The sequence below is a fragment of the Phoenix dactylifera genome, unplaced genomic scaffold (assembly GCF_009389715.1).
Source record: "Phoenix dactylifera cultivar Barhee BC4 unplaced genomic scaffold, palm_55x_up_171113_PBpolish2nd_filt_p 000046F, whole genome shotgun sequence".
Taxonomy (NCBI): domain Eukaryota; kingdom Viridiplantae; phylum Streptophyta; class Magnoliopsida; order Arecales; family Arecaceae; genus Phoenix; species Phoenix dactylifera.
Genome location: NW_024067669.1, coordinates 773931 through 794208, shown reverse-complemented (window position 1 = coordinate 794208; position 20278 = coordinate 773931). Strand labels below are relative to the sequence as shown.

Genomic DNA, 20278 nt, shown 5'->3' with positions numbered 1-20278 from the left:
TCTTTCAGGTTTAGAACTACAGCATCAAACTTTAAATGTTAGATCCAAAAAGCATCTTCCCAAAAACAGCTAAAAACTTTACATCCTCCAAATTAACAAGGTTCTGTTCTCCGCAAAAATGCATGGAGGAGGCATCTGAATGTCATACAGTCATCACGTCCTAGAAAGAAGACACCAATCCGAACAAATAGCTGGTAGGATTTCTAAGCGCAGTATGCCAAAGGAGGAGACAACCCTCAATAATGAGGTGATATGTCCTAGGGTATTCCGGTTCAAGATGGATATGCAGCTCTACCCTTTGGTCTCGACATGAGTCTGACCTGCTTCCTGTTGGTTTATTAATAAACTTTTTAATTCAAAACATAGAGATTTTAGAATTCCACGTTGGATATTTATCTAAATATAAACTTAGTTAAATATAAAAACTTATCTTAGACTTCCAAATAACTTAGTTTCCTTAATAGATCAGATTTAATTTTTTATCTTTATTTCTCTCTCCTCTCTTAAAATTCTACATATGCTTATCCAATTATTTCTTATGCTATATGTTTAAAAAAAATGCAGAAATATACTAAATAGATTCTTCGAAAAATTTTCTTAAATAAAAGGATGCATTCTTACAAAAAGATGCATATGATTTGATGGTGATCCAAAAAGATATAACCTTTGATGGATGGATGGATTATGTGAAGCGATGCATTCAACGAAAGAATACTTAAGCATCTAATCATACCCACCCTTTCATATCTATAAATAGAAAAGAGAATTGCACTTTTCATCCATCAGAACAACATCTTCTTTTCTTTTGAATAACACCAAATTTGAGAAGAGAATTGAGAGCACTAAGTGAGAAAACTCTGGGTGTGCTTATCAAGCATTTGGGAAGAGAATTGTATCCACATATAAGAGGATTGAGATATTGTATTAATCAAATTTGCTGATTTTCAACGTATCTGAATTTAACTATTTTGGGTTCGACCTTGATTCTCCTTTGCTAGAGTGCACATTAAGGAGAACACAAAGTGGCTCAATGTATCTTGGAAGTAGACCGCACCTGGGTGGGACGAATTCTACTCTAAAGAAAGCGCCTTTTATAGTGTGCCTCGAAATTGGATAACATCAAAACTTATTTATTTATTTAATATATGCAGAATGCTATTAATTAAATACTAAAGATAAAATAATAAAATCACATAAAAAAAAATTATAACGTTTCAGTTGATAGTTTTTCCAGCACTTTCTTTGGACCAGTTCTTGCGAATCTGAAGTCAGCCACCTTTGCTCCGTAGATTTTTGTCAGCAGAATGCTCGATGACTTCAGAACATGGTGAATTATAGGTTTCTCTGAGAGGAGATGACACCAAAAAGCATATTGGTCAGATATGAAATGCCTGAGAACCACCAATAGCAAATGGCTGGGGATGGAACAAATTAGAACAAATCAGGTTGTATTGAAGCACGAATGTTAGTAAAAATAGCTCAAAAAGGTAAATTTTCAGATACATTCTCTCCATCCCTCATCCTAATCTCATATACATCCACCCTTATAGACAAACAATTCAGGAGAACTTGCATTCCTAAAACTAAACTAAATGAAAAAAAAAAAAATGTTATAATAATTAAAAGAAACATGTCCGTAATGACTTAATAGATATTGAAGCCAAACCATTCTAGCATGTAACATGTTGAACACTAGTGCTATATATGTTCATGAGAATCCACAGAACTGATTTCTGTGAGACTCTACTCACGGTTTTACACAAGAAGAGAACCAGAACCAGAGCTGAACTCATATAGATCATATTTGTGAATTGAGACTACCAAAGCCCACCTGAATCAGTATTCCAGTAGTCAGGATCTAATAACTGGTAGGCGCCTCGTTCAACAGGCAGAGACCAATGCCCGAGCCTAATTTAACAGATCCAAGTAAAATTCCATATAGCCAAACTAAACCATGTATCAACTAAACCAACACCAATCGCTTGTTCATTTATGGGGAACCTTTTGAAGTTATACACAGAGGAGATGCGCCAATTTGGTTAACAAATTTGCCATGAGAAAAATAGGCTAAATCAGCAAAATTTGTTTACAGAGAGTGAGTTTTGGTTTCAGAAAAGAAAGGAGGGATGTGGAAAACCTACATTTGGAGGAACTGAATTATGCCGAAGCAAGAGTGTCCCAATTGCATTTCCTTGTTGAAGAATAAATGTGGTGGCAAGTAAGGTGGTAGTAAGGTGTACAGTCGGCAGTCAAATTTGTTATTATTTTTATTTTTTTAAATACATCGGCACCCCACAAACAACGGTTTGAGTGTAGCCTAAAAAGTTAATAAAAAAAAGTAAATATTGTAAAGAGTCTGGACCGAGCCACGTCCAGATAACATCTTCGGAATGATGGACCGTATAGGAGGCCACCCAGTTCGGAGCATTGTTGGGCTTTTCTGTACACATGAGTAGCTCGAATACAATACATTCACTTAGAAGGTGGCAAGTATCCTAAATCAACCGCATACTCGCCCAGAGCTCAGGATTCCCTCCATCCCCGTGGCAGCATCTTCCTCATGGCAAATTTGTTATTCACTGCTAGATCTTTGCAGGACTCATGGCAATTGGAAGAATAGCTTGAGACACTGACTGCAATTGTGATAGAAATATAACAGACACCTTTATCTTGTTGCATTGTGATTTCATTGCTAGTAGTCGAAGAGGATTTAATGGAAAACAGACACCTTTGTTTGGGGTGCTCAAGGATATCAGAATCTATTCAATTCAATCGGGTTGTTAAAAATTGGAACCAAAACCGATCCAATCCTATTTACAACCCAAACCAAACCAATTTTTTCATTAAATGTGGTAGTGATTCGGGAGAAGGGTGTTCTGCTACCATGAGAGCTCTGGATTCATACAGCAAGCGGCAGGGCGTGTCGTTTTTGACAGGCATGCATGTGCCCGGAGGTGCCAAATAAATGAGAGACGGGGACGGATTTGGGAGAGAGGAAGCTTCCGCGGAGCTTCCTCCGTCGCCGTCGAGCTGCGGCATCAGCCAGTGGCGTACAAACGTGTCGTAATCGACGACGGCCAGCAGGTACCGCTAAACCTCCATCTAATAATTCCTTGCTTTTCTTGTCTTTCTCCCCCTACGAAGATTCCGCGAAATTTCTGCTCCTGTTTCTAATGCGTGGTGGGGAGAGCATACGTCCACTGTCCTCCTACTCACTCTTTCATGACCACCCCATCAAGATATTTAATTCTACTTCTCCGTACCATTGCAATACCAATACAAATTACCGGGTCTCTGCTCCTCTTCGCTTGGAAGAAACTCTTTATTTTACATAAACTTTTAACAAAATTACACGTATACAACCATTAACGAAAGCAGTGCATGAATTGAGAGTGAGATGACGCAAAAACTATTGCGATGCACAGGAGCTAGGCTGGCTAAAATCCTGGATTGCCGCCATGGAAGAGAAGGTATCCAAGCCACGGGAGCTATAATTTGTGCGACGTTCCATCAAAAGATTAATGGGGAGAGAATGATTGCATGAATCGGGCGTGCGTGGCGAGGCTTTCGCCAAGTGTCACGGGGTTGCCAGATCGGACGCCATGCGAAGTTTCCCGGAACGTTCCCTTCGCATCTACCTCCTATAGCAGCCAATTCCAGCTTGGGCGTCTCAAACACTTGTTGCTCAAGTGACGTGGCGATCTCCTCTTGCGTGTCTTTTCCACTACTTCGAATATATAGCAAAAGAAATTACACCCTAAGTCATAGCCATTCGTTTCTATAAACTTTATTAATATAGCACGCCGTCATAGCTATATGGTGCACAGGATATAATTTCTCGAATGATATTTTAATTTATCAAAAAAAAGGTGACATTTTATGTGGGCGTCATCATACCTCCCTTCAATGATGGCCCAGGGCGAGCGATATATATATACTACAAGGAGATCATGGAACGGTCCATAGTGCAAGGAGAGGGAGAGAGAGAGAGAGAGAGAGTACGGAGTGCGGAGGGGCGAGGGAAGTGTGGAGAAAGTTCATCGATCGGGGAGCGTGGGTTGGTGAGCGTGGTTGTATCATATTCAGTATTCCAAACTGAGAGCATCCGGGGCTCGGTCTCTCTAAAGGAGAGGAGGCGAGGAGGAGAGCCATGGCTTCGGCGGGGTATGAGGCGTTGGAGGGAGGCAACCTCAAGGGCGGGGCGCTGATCAGCAAGGAGATGCGCCACGGGCACGGGCGCACCGCGCACAACATGTCGTCGTCGTCGCTGCGTAAGAAGTCGGATCTGACGCTGGTGTCCAAGGTGCCCTGGGGACTGCTCAGGAGCCTCCTCGCCAACCTCCAGGAGATCTTCCTGGGGACCAAGCTCTTCGTCCTCTTCCCCGCCGTTCCCCTCGCCGTCGCCGCCCACTACTTCCACTTCGGCCGCGTACATACCACCCTTAATTTCCTCTCTTGTGTGTTTAATTATTTATATATTTCTATTTCACCGATCCAATGAATATATATATATATATGAAACAGGCTTGGGTGTTCGCGCTGAGTTTGCTGGGCCTCACCCCGCTGGCCGAGCGCGTGAGCTTCCTCACCGAGTAAGTTTCTCTCCTTTCCCCACCCAAGGACTGGTGTTTCTTCTCGCATTCATCGGTTGCTCCGCAAGCATGAAAACTAAGCAAGACATTTTCCACGCGAGGACAAAAAAATTTCTCCATCAGCGTCAATTTCTTACCAGTCAAACTAAAATTCCATCTGCGTCAATTACTGACCAGCAAACTTTGAAATAAACGCCGCCGTGATATAATGAGCTGCTGTAACCCGCTGTGGATATAATATTCTTAAAACTCAAATTTTTATATCGATTTTTTTTATTCCGCCAAAGTTTATTTTTTGTTATTATAGATATTTTTCAATTATAATAATAATAATAAACAATACAGCCATTATTTTATTCCCAAATAGTTCACTAATTAGTGTCTGTTTCAATAATTTTACGTTCATAAGGATTTTGAGTGCCTGATCTCTGAAGGCCCATACCTTCCTACAGGAGTGCGGTTTAGGCCCGCTACCAAGTACAAATGTTTGCAACTGATATTTGAATGAGCACTTTATTCGCACTGCTACATAGATTGGCAGGCCATTTAGTCCAAGGGACATGCCATTTAGCTTATGTTTGTAAAAGTTCATCAGCTTACATGGCATCTCCATTAATACTAACTTGCTTTTTCTCCTCCACCTGTAATTCGATTCTGCAGGCAGATCGCGTACTATACCGGTCCCACTGGTATGTGCGCTCCCTCCATTCGTTCGCATAGGTCCATTTTTCTGATATGGATTGCTTGTAACGTGCCCTGAAGCATGTGAATCGATCTCCATGTACTGATAATTATATAGTGCTGCTGCAGTGGGTGGGCTCTTGAATGCCACATGCGGGAATGCCACAGAGTTGATCATAGCTATATTCGCATTGTTCGGGGGGAAGATCGAGGTGGTTAAGTGCTCCCTTGTGGGTTCCATCCTCTCCAACCTGCTGCTTGTCCTTGGCTCCTCCCTCTTCTGTGGTGGCATTGCCAACCTCCGCAAAGAGCAGTTGTTCGATAGAGTAAGTTGTGGAATTATAAAAATGAGGTCTTGCCACACGTAGATCTGCTCGACTTTTCTGATTCTGCTATATATCAGTCTCTGGTCATCTTGCCGCCATCTTTAATCAATTGCTTGCGTTGTGTTTTGCAGAAGCAAGCTGATGTGAACTCCGGTCTTTTGATGTTGGGTGCCTTGTGCCACATGCTGCCGCTGATGTTTAGGTATGCCGTAAGCTCCGGTGAGCAAACGGCGGCCACAGTTTCAACGTTGGATCTGTCGAGAGCGTGCAGCATTGTCATGCTTCTTGCGTATATCGCATACCTCTTCTTTCAGCTGAAGACGCATCGCCAACTCTTTGAATCGCAAGAGGTGAACTACTTGTACCGACCCCCTTGCCTGCCATGGTTTCCTGCAATGCGAGGCTCCCCTGCCTCAAGCTGCTCGAAGCAACGCCGGTAGAATTGTATCATGTTGTTTCAGCTAATTAATAGAACCAAATTAACTCGCTGATTCTTGTGAAATTTCTGCCTTCTATTTCTAATTCCTCTGAGTTGTCAGCAGGAAGATGATGACAACGATGATGTGACCTCTGAAGATGAGGCGGTCATTGGACTCCCAAGTGCACTGGCTTGGCTTCTGGGCATGACGATTGTGATAGCCATACTATCTGAGTATGTTGTTGGCACAATTGAGGTAAAGCTTGCCGCTCAACGTTGCCACACATCCTCACACATCAGTACCTCTCTCTCTCTCTCTGTGTGTGTGTGTGTGTGTCAAGATGGTTTCTGGTTACATATTTACTAATGAAAATTACAACAGATAGATATAAAAGCAAGAACTTTTGATTAGTTTAAGCAAAATGCTCTAGAGCTAGTAATGTAAATTTATCTGCCCACAATGATCGGTGAAATATATGGCATAGGCTCACAGAAGAGAGCTAGACATGCCATTTTCAATGATTTAGTGATCTTAAAACTTTAATCAGAGATTGCGTGGTGTGACTGAACAATAAAAGGATGTGATTTAGAAACTGAAGTATAAGAGCATGCATGTCGAGTTACATGGATTCTTGAGCAATCATGCGTTCTCCTGAAATTGATTTTCCCACAAATTAAGATGCATGCAGTTTGCAAATTGCAAGCCATGAGGATTGTATGGGTCTGTCGATCTTCGAAACAACTGTAGTTAATGTTATCGTTAATTTTAATGTGTATGACTAGAACTGTAACTTAGCTTTACATTATGAGAAGTTGGAAGGACTTGATGGATATAGTAGCCAAATTATTAAAATTGCTATAGAAGATGGAGTTGGTCCATTCATTTGTCATCTTCCTTACTGCTTTGCATGCAACTCAGGTCTAAACCATTGCAGGATAAAATTCCCATGGTTTTATTTTCTAAGGATGCCAAGGATTTGCCAAGCAAAACATTTTCTGCCGTAGATGGTCTTTCAATACTTGTACAAAGCATTTTGTTGCTAATTGAAGAAATAGTTAGCTAGGTTGCAATGGGGTTGAAGACATTAAGTCAGTTTAGCCAAACAAACATATGTCTATGGATTTGGAGGATATGCTTGTGTAGTTTTCTTTCCGCCGGAGCTAAAGAGATGCTAATAATATGCAAATGGCATCATATAAGTAAAAAAAAATAAAGCTGAATGAACAATGGGACACAAGATTGGCTCAAATCTGCTTCAAAAAATTCTTCATTTGAATCATGAAAAATCTGAAGATATAACTTACAAACGTGCAGAAAATCAGTAACTAGGAAAATAATTTTTCTTCAGATAATCTTCTTCCTTCTAACACAAAAATCTGCTCTAGAAATTTCTCCGACCAATCCTTTATCACTGTCTTCTTCTTTTCAAAGAAAAACTCAAAAAACACATCCTCATACCATAAATCCATGGGCTTGTTTTCTCTGTTCTATTACGTAAAGTGGAACCCAAACTAAGAGGCTATTGAGTACACTAAGAAACCAAAAAAATATATAGAATGCCATAAAACAAAAGGACAAAAGAAACCCATCAAATTGGGTTTACATTTCCAACACTTTCTTTTTTCTTTTAATTCTAATTTTACACTTTTTGTCTCTCTGATTGCTTTCCTCTACCGTAAAGTAGCTTCAACTTGTCCTGATCTTGATATAAGATTCTTTATGATGAGTTATAGCATGTCCATATATGCAGCTCTCTCGTGCTTGATGGATTATTGTATTCTTCTTTAAATCAATCTTGAAATTTATTTCCCTTTTGCTTTTTTTTTTTGATAACTCCAATAACCATGACAGCTTATTTCCTTTCCTAGGATGCTTCAGAATCTTGGGGCATATCAGTAAGCTTCATAAGCATTATCTTGCTACCCATTGTCGGAAATGCTGCAGAGCATGCGGGCGCCATCATATTTGCTTTTAAGAACAAGTTGGTCCGTAATTACCAAGAGCTCACCTTTGGATATATTATTACATGATTTTGTAGAGGCAATACTAAATTCTCCTGCATGTGAATATGTTGCAGGACATCACCCTTGGAGTTTCCTTAGGATCAGCAACCCAGGTCTCCATGTTTGTGGTGAGATTTTAAAAAGCTTGCAAAGCACAACCTAGCTTATCTCTATTGATTAAGGAAGTTTCTCTAATTATTTTTTTGCATGCTTTAGGTTCCATTCAGTGTGATTATGGCATGGATTATGGGAATCCAAATGGATCTTGATTTCAAACTATTAGAGACAGTCTCATTAATTATAGCGATATTGGTGACAGCCTTCACTCTTCAGGTAATTTAATCATTCATCCAATGCCAAGTTAAATAAGCTATATAGCTGCCCTTTAAGTTGCAGTCTCTTCCATATATCAAGCTCTTCTACAGAATGTATATCAAAATATATCAGATTGTACCTAACTACTTAAACTTGGCTCAAGGCCGGCTCAACCCTTAGGCGACTGAGGCGGTCGCCTAAGGCCCCGACCTAAAGACTCTTAGCTATAAATGCATTGAGGCTCCCAAAAAACTTTTAGCTATAAATGCATTGAGGGCCCCAAGCCTAACGACTCTTAGCTATAAATGCATTGAGACCTCCAAAAGACTTTTAGCTATAAATGCATTGAGGCCTCCAAATAATTTCCAAATACATTTATTATTATTATGAGTGAGTCCGCCTTAGGCCTCCACCCCCAAATGCATTGAGCCGCTCAGACTCGTCTGCTAAATAGGTGATGAATAAACTCCCTACACAAATGTATATCAACTTCCTGTTTTTATTGGCTCTCCATTGGATTTTTATTGCCTTGATATGTGCATTTTTGTCTTTGCACCAAGCTCTAATCATTGAAATAACATGGGCGATTTATACTTGTTTTGCAGGATGGGACTTCGCACTACTTGAAAGGAATTGTTCTCCTACTTTGTTACATCGTCATTGGTGCATGTTTCTTTGTCCTCAAAACCCCACCAAGTAAGTATTGATCAGAGAATTGTTGCACGAAAAATAGCTTTCCAAAAATTACTTCGTCTAACCCTCGCCTGACTGAATTGTCAGATCAAACAAATGGCATCAACTCGGGCGTTCTAACCACAAAATCAGGTGTTGTTGTAGCTTAGCATCAGGCAAGTTTCACTTCTTTGTGCATGTCATGCATGTATTCATAGCATGCATGCTTGGAGACATCTGTATGTGTATGCTTGCCAATACCATATGAATAACAAGTTTATCAAGCGTGTGAAATTGTTGGTTATGTGCAGTGTCAGCTTGCAGACTATGTTAATTCGACCGAAAAACATGTACTTGGGACAAGCTTTGTCAACTTTGAAAACCATTTTTCAAGGCACATTGCTGCTCTGCCATTTCACTTGGAAGGGAACTTTTACAGTGAAACAGAGCTTGGGAAAGTTCCAAAGGTCGAGAACAGCTACAACTTTGACATCATTTTGTCCATGAAAGCTTGTCGAAGAACGGGAAATATCGGAGAGATGATTCTGCATTTTTTTTTCAATCTATGTTCTGTAAAGTGGTTTCAATTTGCATTTTAGGCGATGTACGTAGAGATATATGGTATTAGCCGGTCTCCACTGCGTGTCTTCCTTCTTGATTTATATTTAATAAATAAAAATGGTTAGTTTTCTTTTCTTGTCTTTTTTTTTTTTTAAAAAAAAGAAAACAAAAGGAGGGGGTTACGAGTTACGACCTTCCTCTCCTACCTAACTCCAGTTATCTTGGTGTAGACTGGATACGAACCCAGCTCGGTTGATTCGCACGTCGATGACTTTACCAACTTGAGATAAGGATGCAAACAAAGCACTGCATGACAAACTTGTGCTATAAAGTATCCGTTCTCGTGTGTCATGCAAGGTCTTAGTTTCTAATTGTATGAAGGTTAGGCATGTAATAATAATCCCATTACCTGGTTGGCTAATGCAGGAAGGAGTTGTGAGATCGGCAAAGGGGGCGTGGTGTTTATATGATTACTTCATCTAGGTTAATGACAACTTAGATCCGGTAGAATCGTCTCAAGCCCGAATATAATCTTGCATGCTAATTTTGCACCTGAGGTAGACTACGTGCTGATGGATATAGGAACTATATAACAACCCAGGACATCATCTAAAGAGGACTAAGTAGAAGGTATTATTTAAATTTTTTAGTATTGTATAAGCATCTAAACATATAGAGCTAAACATATGCTTGCATTCATTTAAGTTTTGATGTTTTTGTCAGATTAAGACTCTAGATCCAATCTAATTTATTTTACAAACACCATACCATGACCAATATCAGTGTCCTCCTAATTCACATAAGATATGAGTCCAATCTACTCAAATATTATTTTCTGCTATGATAACATTTGTGATGATCCAAGGCCTTATCTGAAGCGAACCGGTATAAAATATTTGACCGAGAACTAAAGACATAAGAGTTGGAATATTTTTTATTATTGTTTGTGACCGACCACCTTTTTCCGGTTGTTCACAACCTCCCCTGGTTCCCGTCTACATCCATGACTCATTTGGAGTAGCAAACTTCTTGTTGGCCTCTCCCCTGGTTCCTCTGCCTTTTAGAGTTCTTTCGCTTTTTTTTTTTTGTTCAAATGAAAACGTGCACTCGTGTCCCTGCTGGCCCCCAAATCAAATGGCACCGAAAGGCACAGTCAAATGTCAAAGATGATTTAAAAAAAGAAAAATTAAGGGTCTTTTTGGTAATAACATTGTTTTTGTGTTCTTGTTGCCCACAATACTAAATACTAAATAGAGATTGCTGTTGACCACAACATTTGGCACAAATTATTTGTTGTTCTTGTTTTTGCTCTTTTTTAAAAAATAGATGTTCTTACCACTAGAAGCTCTAAAGATTTACAAACAATTGAAGAAAAATAAAGAGTTTCATTTTCATGCTAATCTAATTCAAATTTATCACAAGACTTTTGAGAACAAGGCAACAAACAAAAGTAATACCGAATGAGTCCTAAATCTACATGACACATATACCTTTCTTTAAAATAAAAAATTCATGTTCTTAGAACATAAAAAAAATGCTTAGGGTGTTAAATATCTAGTTCCTGTTACTACGTCAACAGATTGCAATGTCGAACAAGTTGCACATCCAACTACATTGGAAAAGTTAGATATCGTCTAAAATATTCGCAATTATAAAACTATAATGGTTTTAAATAATGCCCACTATTTCAAAGTTGTTCTGTAGTGGAAGCTAAATAAAATTTGTTATTTGGTAATTATTACGTTGACCATTACTCTCTCTTTTTTTTGGCTTTCTCGGATCGCAGTTGTTGTATGGCATGATGATGGTTATTATTTAATAAAATATTGTATGAGACGAATAAGATTAAGAATGTAATAGGTGGAAAGACAGTGGATTAGTGGACCCTCCAATGTAGTACTGAACTTTCTCTTTGAGCAAGTCGGGGTTGATGATGCCCTTTGAATGATGCTATTCGCAAAGCAAGCGTTCATATGTTCTTCCAGCTAGTTGCCAAACAATCAGTTAAAGTTCAAGCATTTTATAACAGCACTTGCTACTTAAAAACTACAGCAAAGCTGACCAAGACTTGGCATAGTTGGTAATTTGGACTATCATCCAAAGTTCCTAATCATGTCTTTTCTGAAAAGCTTTATTCCTGTGTTAATTATCAAATTGTTTTCTTCAAAATGCAATGGAAGAGTAAGGTACTCCCCCATGAAAATTTATTAATACTTTGATGTTAGTACATGATAAAGGGTGCATGGTATTGTAATGTTGTGTTGTGTTGGTGGGGTCTGTTTTAGTGATCGGGGCTCACAAGTACTTGAAGAGGGGTATTGGGTTGCTCGAGTGACATCCGAATTGAAACAAATTTTGAGGTCTTAGGTCCTAATTATTAAATTTAACAAAAGGTCTAGATGTACCGGATCTCATTTCTTGATACAGAGTTGCTGTGGAAGGGAAGCAACTCTATATTCGTATGAGGTGACACATGTTTATAAAAGAATGACTAGTGCTTTGGCTAGATAGCACCATATGTGGCCAATTATATAGAAACTATATTGTAGACTGTTATGATAGATGTTCTTTCTAATCTTTTATATAGTTTATTTGCCGCTTTCCACGGATGCATTTATACTAGATTTGGTATAATAAATCTGATTTACTAAAAAAAAAAAAGAGAGAAAAAGAAAGATCCCTACAGTTCGAAGATTCCATCCTATCGAATCGCTACCTGTGGCAAGTTGCAACCATCCTTTTTAACTTTTTGACTTGCAAAGTCAAAGCGTTGCTAATTAAAAGTTAACCTCTATGGTCTAAGATCCCCCTTTCTTGCCTTCCTCCCCAAGGTGGTAGTAACGTCATGAACCCCGATTGGTCTCCCAAAAGATTCAACAATGGCTGCTCTATCTAAGTAGGTCAATATTCCGGTCATCTCATCCCTGAAAGGAAGGAAGACTTGTTTGAACCTGGGTCGGTTTGGGATCTGTGGGGGTCGGATGTCATTTGTGTTGGCTTGCATTTTGGTTTTTTGGCTTGACAGGTTGCTAATTTTCGAGCTCTTGCAGGTTCTGTAGGAGTGTCCGAAGAGGTGGCCCTTGAAGCAATGGACAGGTTCAGGCACTAGAGCTTTAGGGGGTCTAAGCCTCCACAACGAAACTAGGGGCTCGATCTGAAAGGTCGAATTTGTCTGGAGGGTGTCATTGTTAGAAATTTATTTTATCCAGAGATTGCTATATATATCTTTATTTATATAAATATTATAAAAAAATAATCTAGTAGAATAAAATCAGAAGATTGAAAAGGTCTTGCCTGTATCTAGGCGTGTGATATGCACTACTCTAGGAACATGATCACCTCCTACGTGCGAGTTTGCAGCGATCTCGTTCCTAAGATACAACAATCCAGCTTAGCTCGATCATCCTTTAATAAGTACGATTACTGATAGGTTTGATCCGACCGACTTCTTCAGATGTCCAAAAAGAGAATAAAATGTAGAAAGCAGAAAGTTGAAGAGCAGAAAAACTCTGTCAATAGAAGAAACTCTCGAAGGACAGAGTATCGGTGAGAAAGAGAGAGAAATTGGATTGGATTGGAATTAATCCCGGAGAAAGGGAGGAGGGGAGGATGGCTTTCTGGTCGGGGGGGTGTTGGTCCTCTTCTCGGAAAGAGGTTGGTTCTGACCTTACCATATTTTCCCACATTGGCGTAGGTTCTGATGAGTTGGTTCGCCTTTGGTGCTTTCTTCCTCCACCCATTAATGGTCACTTTCAATCTCTGATACCTTGCGTGGTTTCTTCTGTCAAGATGCTGCCGTTGGGCTTTGATTGGCTTTGGGTCAGGTTGACGTTGAACTTTAGTCCCAATTAACTCCGGCGACCGTCGTGCAAGGGGGTTTGAGGAAACGGGCTGTTCTTTGAGTGTTTTTGAGAGGGGTGAAGTCTGGAGTGATGAGCTGCTGGTTTTTGCGTGCTTGCTGGGATTGGATGGGAGATCTCGTATGGTTGTGGCGATCGGACATGGAGTGGCCGGGCATGGACAGACCGTCCTCAATTCAACAACTGATTTGGTTTCTTATTAGCATTGTTTTTGTTCTTTTTCATTCTTTAGCCTAAAGAACATTATAACAATCTTCTCATTCATAATTACATTTTTCATTTGTATTTTTTTTTCTTTGCTATAATTCTAAGTTGTTTCACCTAGTAGCAAGCAACTACCTCTCATTTTTCACGGCTGTATATTCTAGTTTCTTTAGATTGATATTTTATTTATTTACTAGTTTTATTTTTGAAAGAAAAGAGAGAGACCCACCTGTATAAATTAGTCAAGTTCAAATTATTGGGGATGCCTTGCCTCGTATAAATTACCCTAAATGGTTAATTATTTTTGAATCCTAAAGATAATATGCTAACCTATTAACATGTACAATTCATATATAAAGTGTGTATATTGAATAATGAAAATCTACGAAATGTGTGGGAAAAGAGGAATTTAGTAGTCTTTGAGGCATGCTTTTAAAAAAAAAGGGGCATGTTCTATCAAGCCTTATACACGTTGTCGGTCCTTTCTCTATTGTTTTAAGCTTTTGGGATTGTTTTCCTTCTTTCCCTGTTAGGATGGAATCACAAGCCAGTAGCAAAGTAGATGTACGGACATGCCACCGATATTGGATTAGTCTGAAATAGGATGGTAGGGTTGAAAAAAAGATGATGAAAGTAGTATAAATCTAAATACCTTGATCTTCGAGGACTTTTATTACTATCACACCATCTGTTTGAAAGAAGATAGGCAGGATAGGATAGGGATGTAATGGGGCTACGATTGAGGTGATCTATTACTACTACTCCTCCTACGGTAGACTAGAGTGTTAATGGTAAACTAAGAAAAAGAAAGACAATGGTAAATTGAAGAGAAACTGGATTTATTGATGCATCGAAAGGTCTTCTCATTTAGAGTACATCCATTTATATATATTAAAAGGCAGATAATATGGTAACTACTCCCTCTAATAATGGCAGCCTACTTTCAGCCTCCACTTCTATCGGTTCTGGCAACTGACGCGAGCTGCTCTCTCACTTTCCATGATCATCAAAATCATCGGATCATGTATCCATGTACCACCCATTAATTAGACTGATAACTGCACTCAACTGAATCTTAATTTGTTACTAGTATTTCTTCATCCTCTTCAGTTGTGGTTCATCCTGATTGTCTTCTTTATTTGGCTTATGTTATCATGTTTTTTAGTCAATTCAACCAGTTTCTCTTTGATGTCCGTCACTCCGATCTTGTAACTCCATCAGAATTTTCATCCAAAATCCTATTACCTCTGTCATATTCTCACCCCACCACATGGCTAAACGAGGACCTATCTCTTAAGGTGTCTCTTTGAGTAAAGGTGTGGTGTAAACACCTAGGTTGATGGCTCTTGCTTCCTCAATCTCCATCATAATCACTCGCCCTGCATCCTTGGCATTCATCCTGCACTTTCTTGGTGTATCAACCTTTAGATTGTAGTCGGTTTGGATGTGGTACCAAATAGGGATCAATTGGCTACTCAACATGGTATTAGAGTAAAGGTGAGTAAAGGTTCGCTGGAGTGAATCTCTTCCATGCTAATTATCTTTTTATCAACCTGATTATTATCTTGACTCATTTCAACCATTGTGGTTCCTCCACATGTATTATTTGAGTCACATGTGAGATAGGGTATTAAGCTTGGTATATATTGCCTACCCTTTCTCTATTAGATTAATTTTTTGGAGTTAATTAAGCTACTCCACATGTGTAAACTCAATTGATTGCACATGGCCGTCTATGTGATTCTTTGTTTCCTCTTGGAAAATTCTGGAGTCACTTTCTCTTTGATGCTTCATTAATAGCTTATTATTCACGTTCCTTTTCATAGCTCCTACCTCCCCCCTAATTTTTGAGACCTTAATTGGGACCTTTTTAATATTGTTCTTTTTTACTTTTATTTGTTTTGGTATATTTATTTCATTTTTTTATGAATGAATGGTGGACTAGTCATCTTTTGCATGCATTACTAATTAAATGAAAGACGTACCAAAGTTTTATTCACGATGACTAAAATTTATTCAGTCAACAGGATTAAAAGTTAATTATAGTCCGATGGACGGACTCGAATTAATTTTTTTCTCGATGCTTTCTTTCTTTTTCTTGGTTAGGTCCTTGAAGTCTCCCTAATGATGCTTTACGCAATTAATTATCCTCTTTCTAGAAAGTAAGACATCGTAGGCCACTTTATGCTCTTCTGGTGGATCGAAGGGCCATTGGTAGCTTCATAAAGCTCCAAACCGCTTTGAAACGGATGCTCCTCACATTCTCAAGCATGGCCCTCTCCGACTCTAGATTTCTTCTTCCCAGTCTCCAAATCTTGGTGCCCCTCCTCTTCCAGTTCCTGTCCATCCTAATCCCCCTTGCAAGCCCACTCTCCTTCAACTTCTCCGGTAATCGTTTGGCCACACCAAACTTACGTTACCAGGCCGACGCCTTCTTCGATGGCACAGTCATCCAGCTCACCAAGAACCAAGCTGACTCCTCCCCTTCCTCCCTTCAAAGGAGCGTAGGCAGAGTCACATATCCTGAGCCGGTGCTCTTCTATGACGACGCCGCAGTCATCAACTTCTCTTCCTGCTTCTCATTCAGGATGGGCGACTTCAACAGCAGTGCAAGTGCCGATGGGCTCGCCTTCTTCCTGTCGCCGTATCCTTCTGAGATCCCGGAGAACTCATATGGCGGGACCCTTGGTCTGTTCAGTACTTTTGGTGCCAACAAGACCAGAAACAATACAGTTGTGGCTGTCGAGTTTGATAGCTTTAAGAACGTCGAGTACAACGATTCAAGCTCCAATCATGTGGGAATTGACGTCCACACGATCTTCTCCGTTGCGCATGCGGACCTGAATGCTAGCATCCGACAGCAGGTCTTTGATGCATGCGTTGGTTACGATGGCGGTGCTAAAAACCTGAGTGTCTTTCTTCGTGATACCTTGGATTCTTCAAGGCATTGGAGCACGTCATACGTTGTCGACTTGAGGGAGGTCCTGCCGGATAAAGGTTCCATTGGCTTCTCAGCTGCAACAGGCAACAAGATCGAGTCCCATCGCATTCTATACTGGAACTTCTCTTCCACGGATTTGGATATTCATACCAACTCGAGTCGTAAAAAATATGAAGCCTTGGCGTCTGTCGTTGGCGCTGGGGTTGTGGCATTTGGGTTTGCTTCTGTGTGTTTCTGCACGCATCGCGCATGCAAGAAGGGCAGCACAGGGAAAGAACAAGTGGAGATGGCTGTTGCCATCGATTCATTAATCAATAAAGCATTTGAGAGAAGTGCTGGGTCTAGGAGATTTCCTTACGGTGTACTTGCGAGTGCAACCAGGGACTTTGCAGAGGAGGGGAAGCTTGGGGAGGGAGGATTCGGGGGGGTTTACATGGGAGTATTGCAAGGCTCGGGTCTTCAAGTGGCCGTCAAAAGGATATCTAGAGGTTCCAAGCAAGGGACCAAAGAATACATATCAGAAGTCACGATTATAAGTCGGCTGAGGCATCGCAATCTTGTTCAGCTAGTAGGTTATTGTCATGAAAAGGGTGACTTGCTGCTTGTCTATGAGTACATGCCCAACAAAAGTCTCGACTACCATCTATACCATAAGGAGAAATTGCTTGCATGGCCAACGAGGTATAATATTGCTTTGGGATTGGCCTCGGCGTTGCTCTATCTTCATGAGGAGTGGGAACAGTGTGTGGTGCACAGGGATGTGAAGCCAAGCAACGTGATGCTGGATTCCGAATTCAATGCTAAACTTGGCGATTTTGGATTGGCAAGACTTGTGGATCATGACTGCGACCCCGCAACAACAGTCCTGGCTGGGACCCGAGGATACATGGCACCTGAATATGCCTTCACAGGTAATATAAATTTCTCGTATGCATTTCATAAAAAAAATATGTGTTATTTGAATTAAAAATTAAAATAGAAATTTAATTTAATTGTTTTTAGTTTAGCTGCATATATAGGGTTGGTTAACTTCTTCTTCTCCTTCTTCTTTTTGAGAGAGAGAGAGAGATAAAGTTTTGACCAGATGGGAAGAAGGTTTGGTTTGCATGGGACAGCCGCTTCATTTTTTTTTTTTTTTTTTTTTGATAAGGGGATATATCATACAATTCTGATATAAATACATCCAAAAAACTTAGAAAATAAAATATGATATAGTGGTCAACAAAAACTCTCCAAAATGCTCCGCTATATAGGAGGCAACCTAATATACCGCTCCATTTGCCTCACAATAGATGTATCTAGCTATGAAGGATGTGCACTTCCTCGAGCTGATCATCTGGATGCCATGCAATACTGTAACATGGAGCTGATGGATGATACATGTGCACCGCCTGGATGTGCATGCTCTTCTCACATACCTTGAGAGTAAAATGTGCAGCCAATGATCTCTTGGACAATCAAATTGTCTAGCACGCATCAAAGCTAAGCCATTTTTGAGTTTGCTTTATATAGCACATGCTTAGATTAATGGAGAGCAAGCTTCGAGCCTATCTAGGACTAAGAATTCAGGTCTTGCATTGCTAACACGTCTTATCTAGCATTTTGTAGGCTATACAAATAATCGACATGGACTAAACACGCGCCCACACGGATCTTCACATACTCCCAATGTTCAAGCCTTGACGTCATCGTCAGGCTAAAGGTTCAAATCTATTCAAATCCAATCACAAGCACCACGATCAGCCTATGTCAGCCTCAATAAATCCATGCTGTAGTATCACCCGGTCCACATAGGCTATGAGCCGAGTTCGCTTTGATACCATTTGTCACAATTCAGAACCTCACCCAAAAAGGTTAACCGAAAGGTTTTTTTTTGAGTTCCTTAGTTCTGTATAAGTGTACCCAAGATCTTCTCGGTGAATAATTGATGTGGGACTAAATACACACCCGTACGTGTCCTCATACACCAGCTCCCACGAGTTGCACGCAGTTTGTTCAGCCATGCAACATGAGGAACTTGGCATGAATATGAGTGGGAACACCATTGCACTAACTAATTAATCTTTTCATTCCTCCAATGATACTATGACCATAGTTAATATTCGATGGTGCGCTGGTGTGCCCCACTCTTTAGTTGGGCATCTTACTTTTATCCAAATCACATGCTCAGTTGCTCACAATGAGAATATATTCTATTTTGATTTTGGAGGACTGGTTGGAGGTATTTGGGACTGTTGACTTGTAAGTTTATTACAATTATCTACCACTGAGACAAAGGATAGAATCAAATATATTCAAACTTTATTCTACATCTAAAATCTTTAGTAGTGTTGTAATAAGATAGTTTCATATAAAATTCATTGGCTTCCTTGGATACTTATGTTTGTTTGAAACAACTATCTTAAATCACGATAGAGTTATCCATGGCAATCCAATTTTGATGGCTAATTTAATTGCAAAATTAATAAATATTCTTGCTTGAATTTATTCGAAAAGACTTATATCTACATGTTTGGAATCTAACCAGGATTAGTGTTTCTTAGTTGCAGTGCTATGACATATTTATTTTCCTTTAACTAAAAATGAGCAATATTCGTAATTATATTTACAAATTCATTTTTCATACTCAATGAAACACAACATTTTACAGGTAAAGCTTGCAAGGAGTCCGATGTCTATAGCTTTGGAGTAGTAATATTAGAAATTGCATGTGGTAGAAAGCCAATTGCAGTAAAGTATGGTGAAGTGAATTTGGTAGAGTGGGTTTGGGAGCTTTATGGAAAAGGGATGCACCTGAATGCAGCTGATGAAAGGTTCAAGATGAAGTTTGATAAGCTACAAATGGAGTGCCTGTTGATTGTTGGGCTATGGTGCACTCAGCTAGATTACGAGCTAAGGCCATCGATAAGGCAAGCCATTAATGTTCTGAAATTTGATGCTCCACTACCGATTTTGTCACCTAACATGCCTCTTCCAGTCTTTTTACGTCCTCCTCCAGTCGATATCTCTAATCTTTGTAGTACTCCCAACTCAATCAAATCAGAAGGCTGAAGGGTGGTAACTTTGTGGCAAGAGATTCTGATGTTAACACCATGTTACATATTAGATTTGTAAGTTGTATTTCAGCCTTACGATTTGGTGTCTTGTACATGTTAAGCTTGTGGGTGCTACTTGTTTATGTCGTTTCTGATCTTCTCCCTTTCCAGTTGTAAAAGGATTTAACTAAAAATTGATGTTTTTGGTTTGATATAATACTAGAATTTTACGATGATATAAGTTATGAAATCAGATAATTGGGGTTTCATTTTTTTACATATTTAAATATAAAAAGTGATTGTGTGATAATTATGCTTTGCAAGATGTCAAAACATTTTACTGATCACTATTGCCTATTTATAAGAGATAACTACACTTTTGCCTTCTTGATTTTGTTTTTCCACTCAGACACCCTCTTCTTAAAAAAAATAATAATCGAGTCCCTCAAGTTACTCGATTAGCCTGATGTAATGCATTACTATGTTATCCTCCAATGTCCTTACACCATCGATCGTTCCAAATGATACAAATTTTCTCTCTCTCTTAACTGTTCCACAAAGTCCTTTACCAAAACCGCTTCATCCAAATCCTTCCTTAGGTACGATCATACAAGCATCCACATTGGTCCTCCGGTTTTCTACCCCTGATTCTTGCCTTTAAAAACATGT

General features: G+C 39.5%; 2 protein-coding genes across 3 annotated transcripts; both read left to right on the top strand.

Moving 5' to 3' along the window:
• Positions 1-3953: 3953 nt before the first annotated feature.
• Positions 3954-9704, top strand: LOC103710130 (vacuolar cation/proton exchanger 1a-like). Of its 2 annotated transcripts, none has more exons than XM_008795749.4 (12): positions 3954-4429; positions 4525-4592; positions 5253-5281; positions 5403-5599; positions 5731-5949; positions 6142-6273; positions 7887-8003; positions 8096-8149; positions 8238-8354; positions 8942-9032; positions 9117-9184; positions 9320-9704. In XM_008795749.4, the coding sequence occupies exons 1-11, from the start codon at positions 4151-4153 to the stop codon at positions 9176-9178; spliced, it is 1365 nt and encodes a 454-aa protein (XP_008793971.2). In that variant the 5' UTR covers positions 3954-4150; the 3' UTR covers positions 9179-9184; positions 9320-9704. The 2 variants fall into 2 exon arrangements, with proteins under 2 accessions (XP_008793971.2, XP_008793970.2); XM_008795748.4 differs by having other exon boundaries at positions 6139-6273.
• Positions 9705-15903: 6199 nt separating this feature from the next.
• Positions 15904-19626, top strand: LOC103710150 (L-type lectin-domain containing receptor kinase IX.1-like). Its single transcript, XM_008795770.3, has 2 exons — positions 15904-17485; positions 19225-19626. The coding sequence occupies exons 1-2, from the start codon at positions 15904-15906 to the stop codon at positions 19623-19625; spliced, it is 1983 nt and encodes a 660-aa protein (XP_008793992.2). The 3' UTR covers position 19626.
• The last annotated feature ends 652 nt before the right edge of the window (positions 19627-20278 follow it).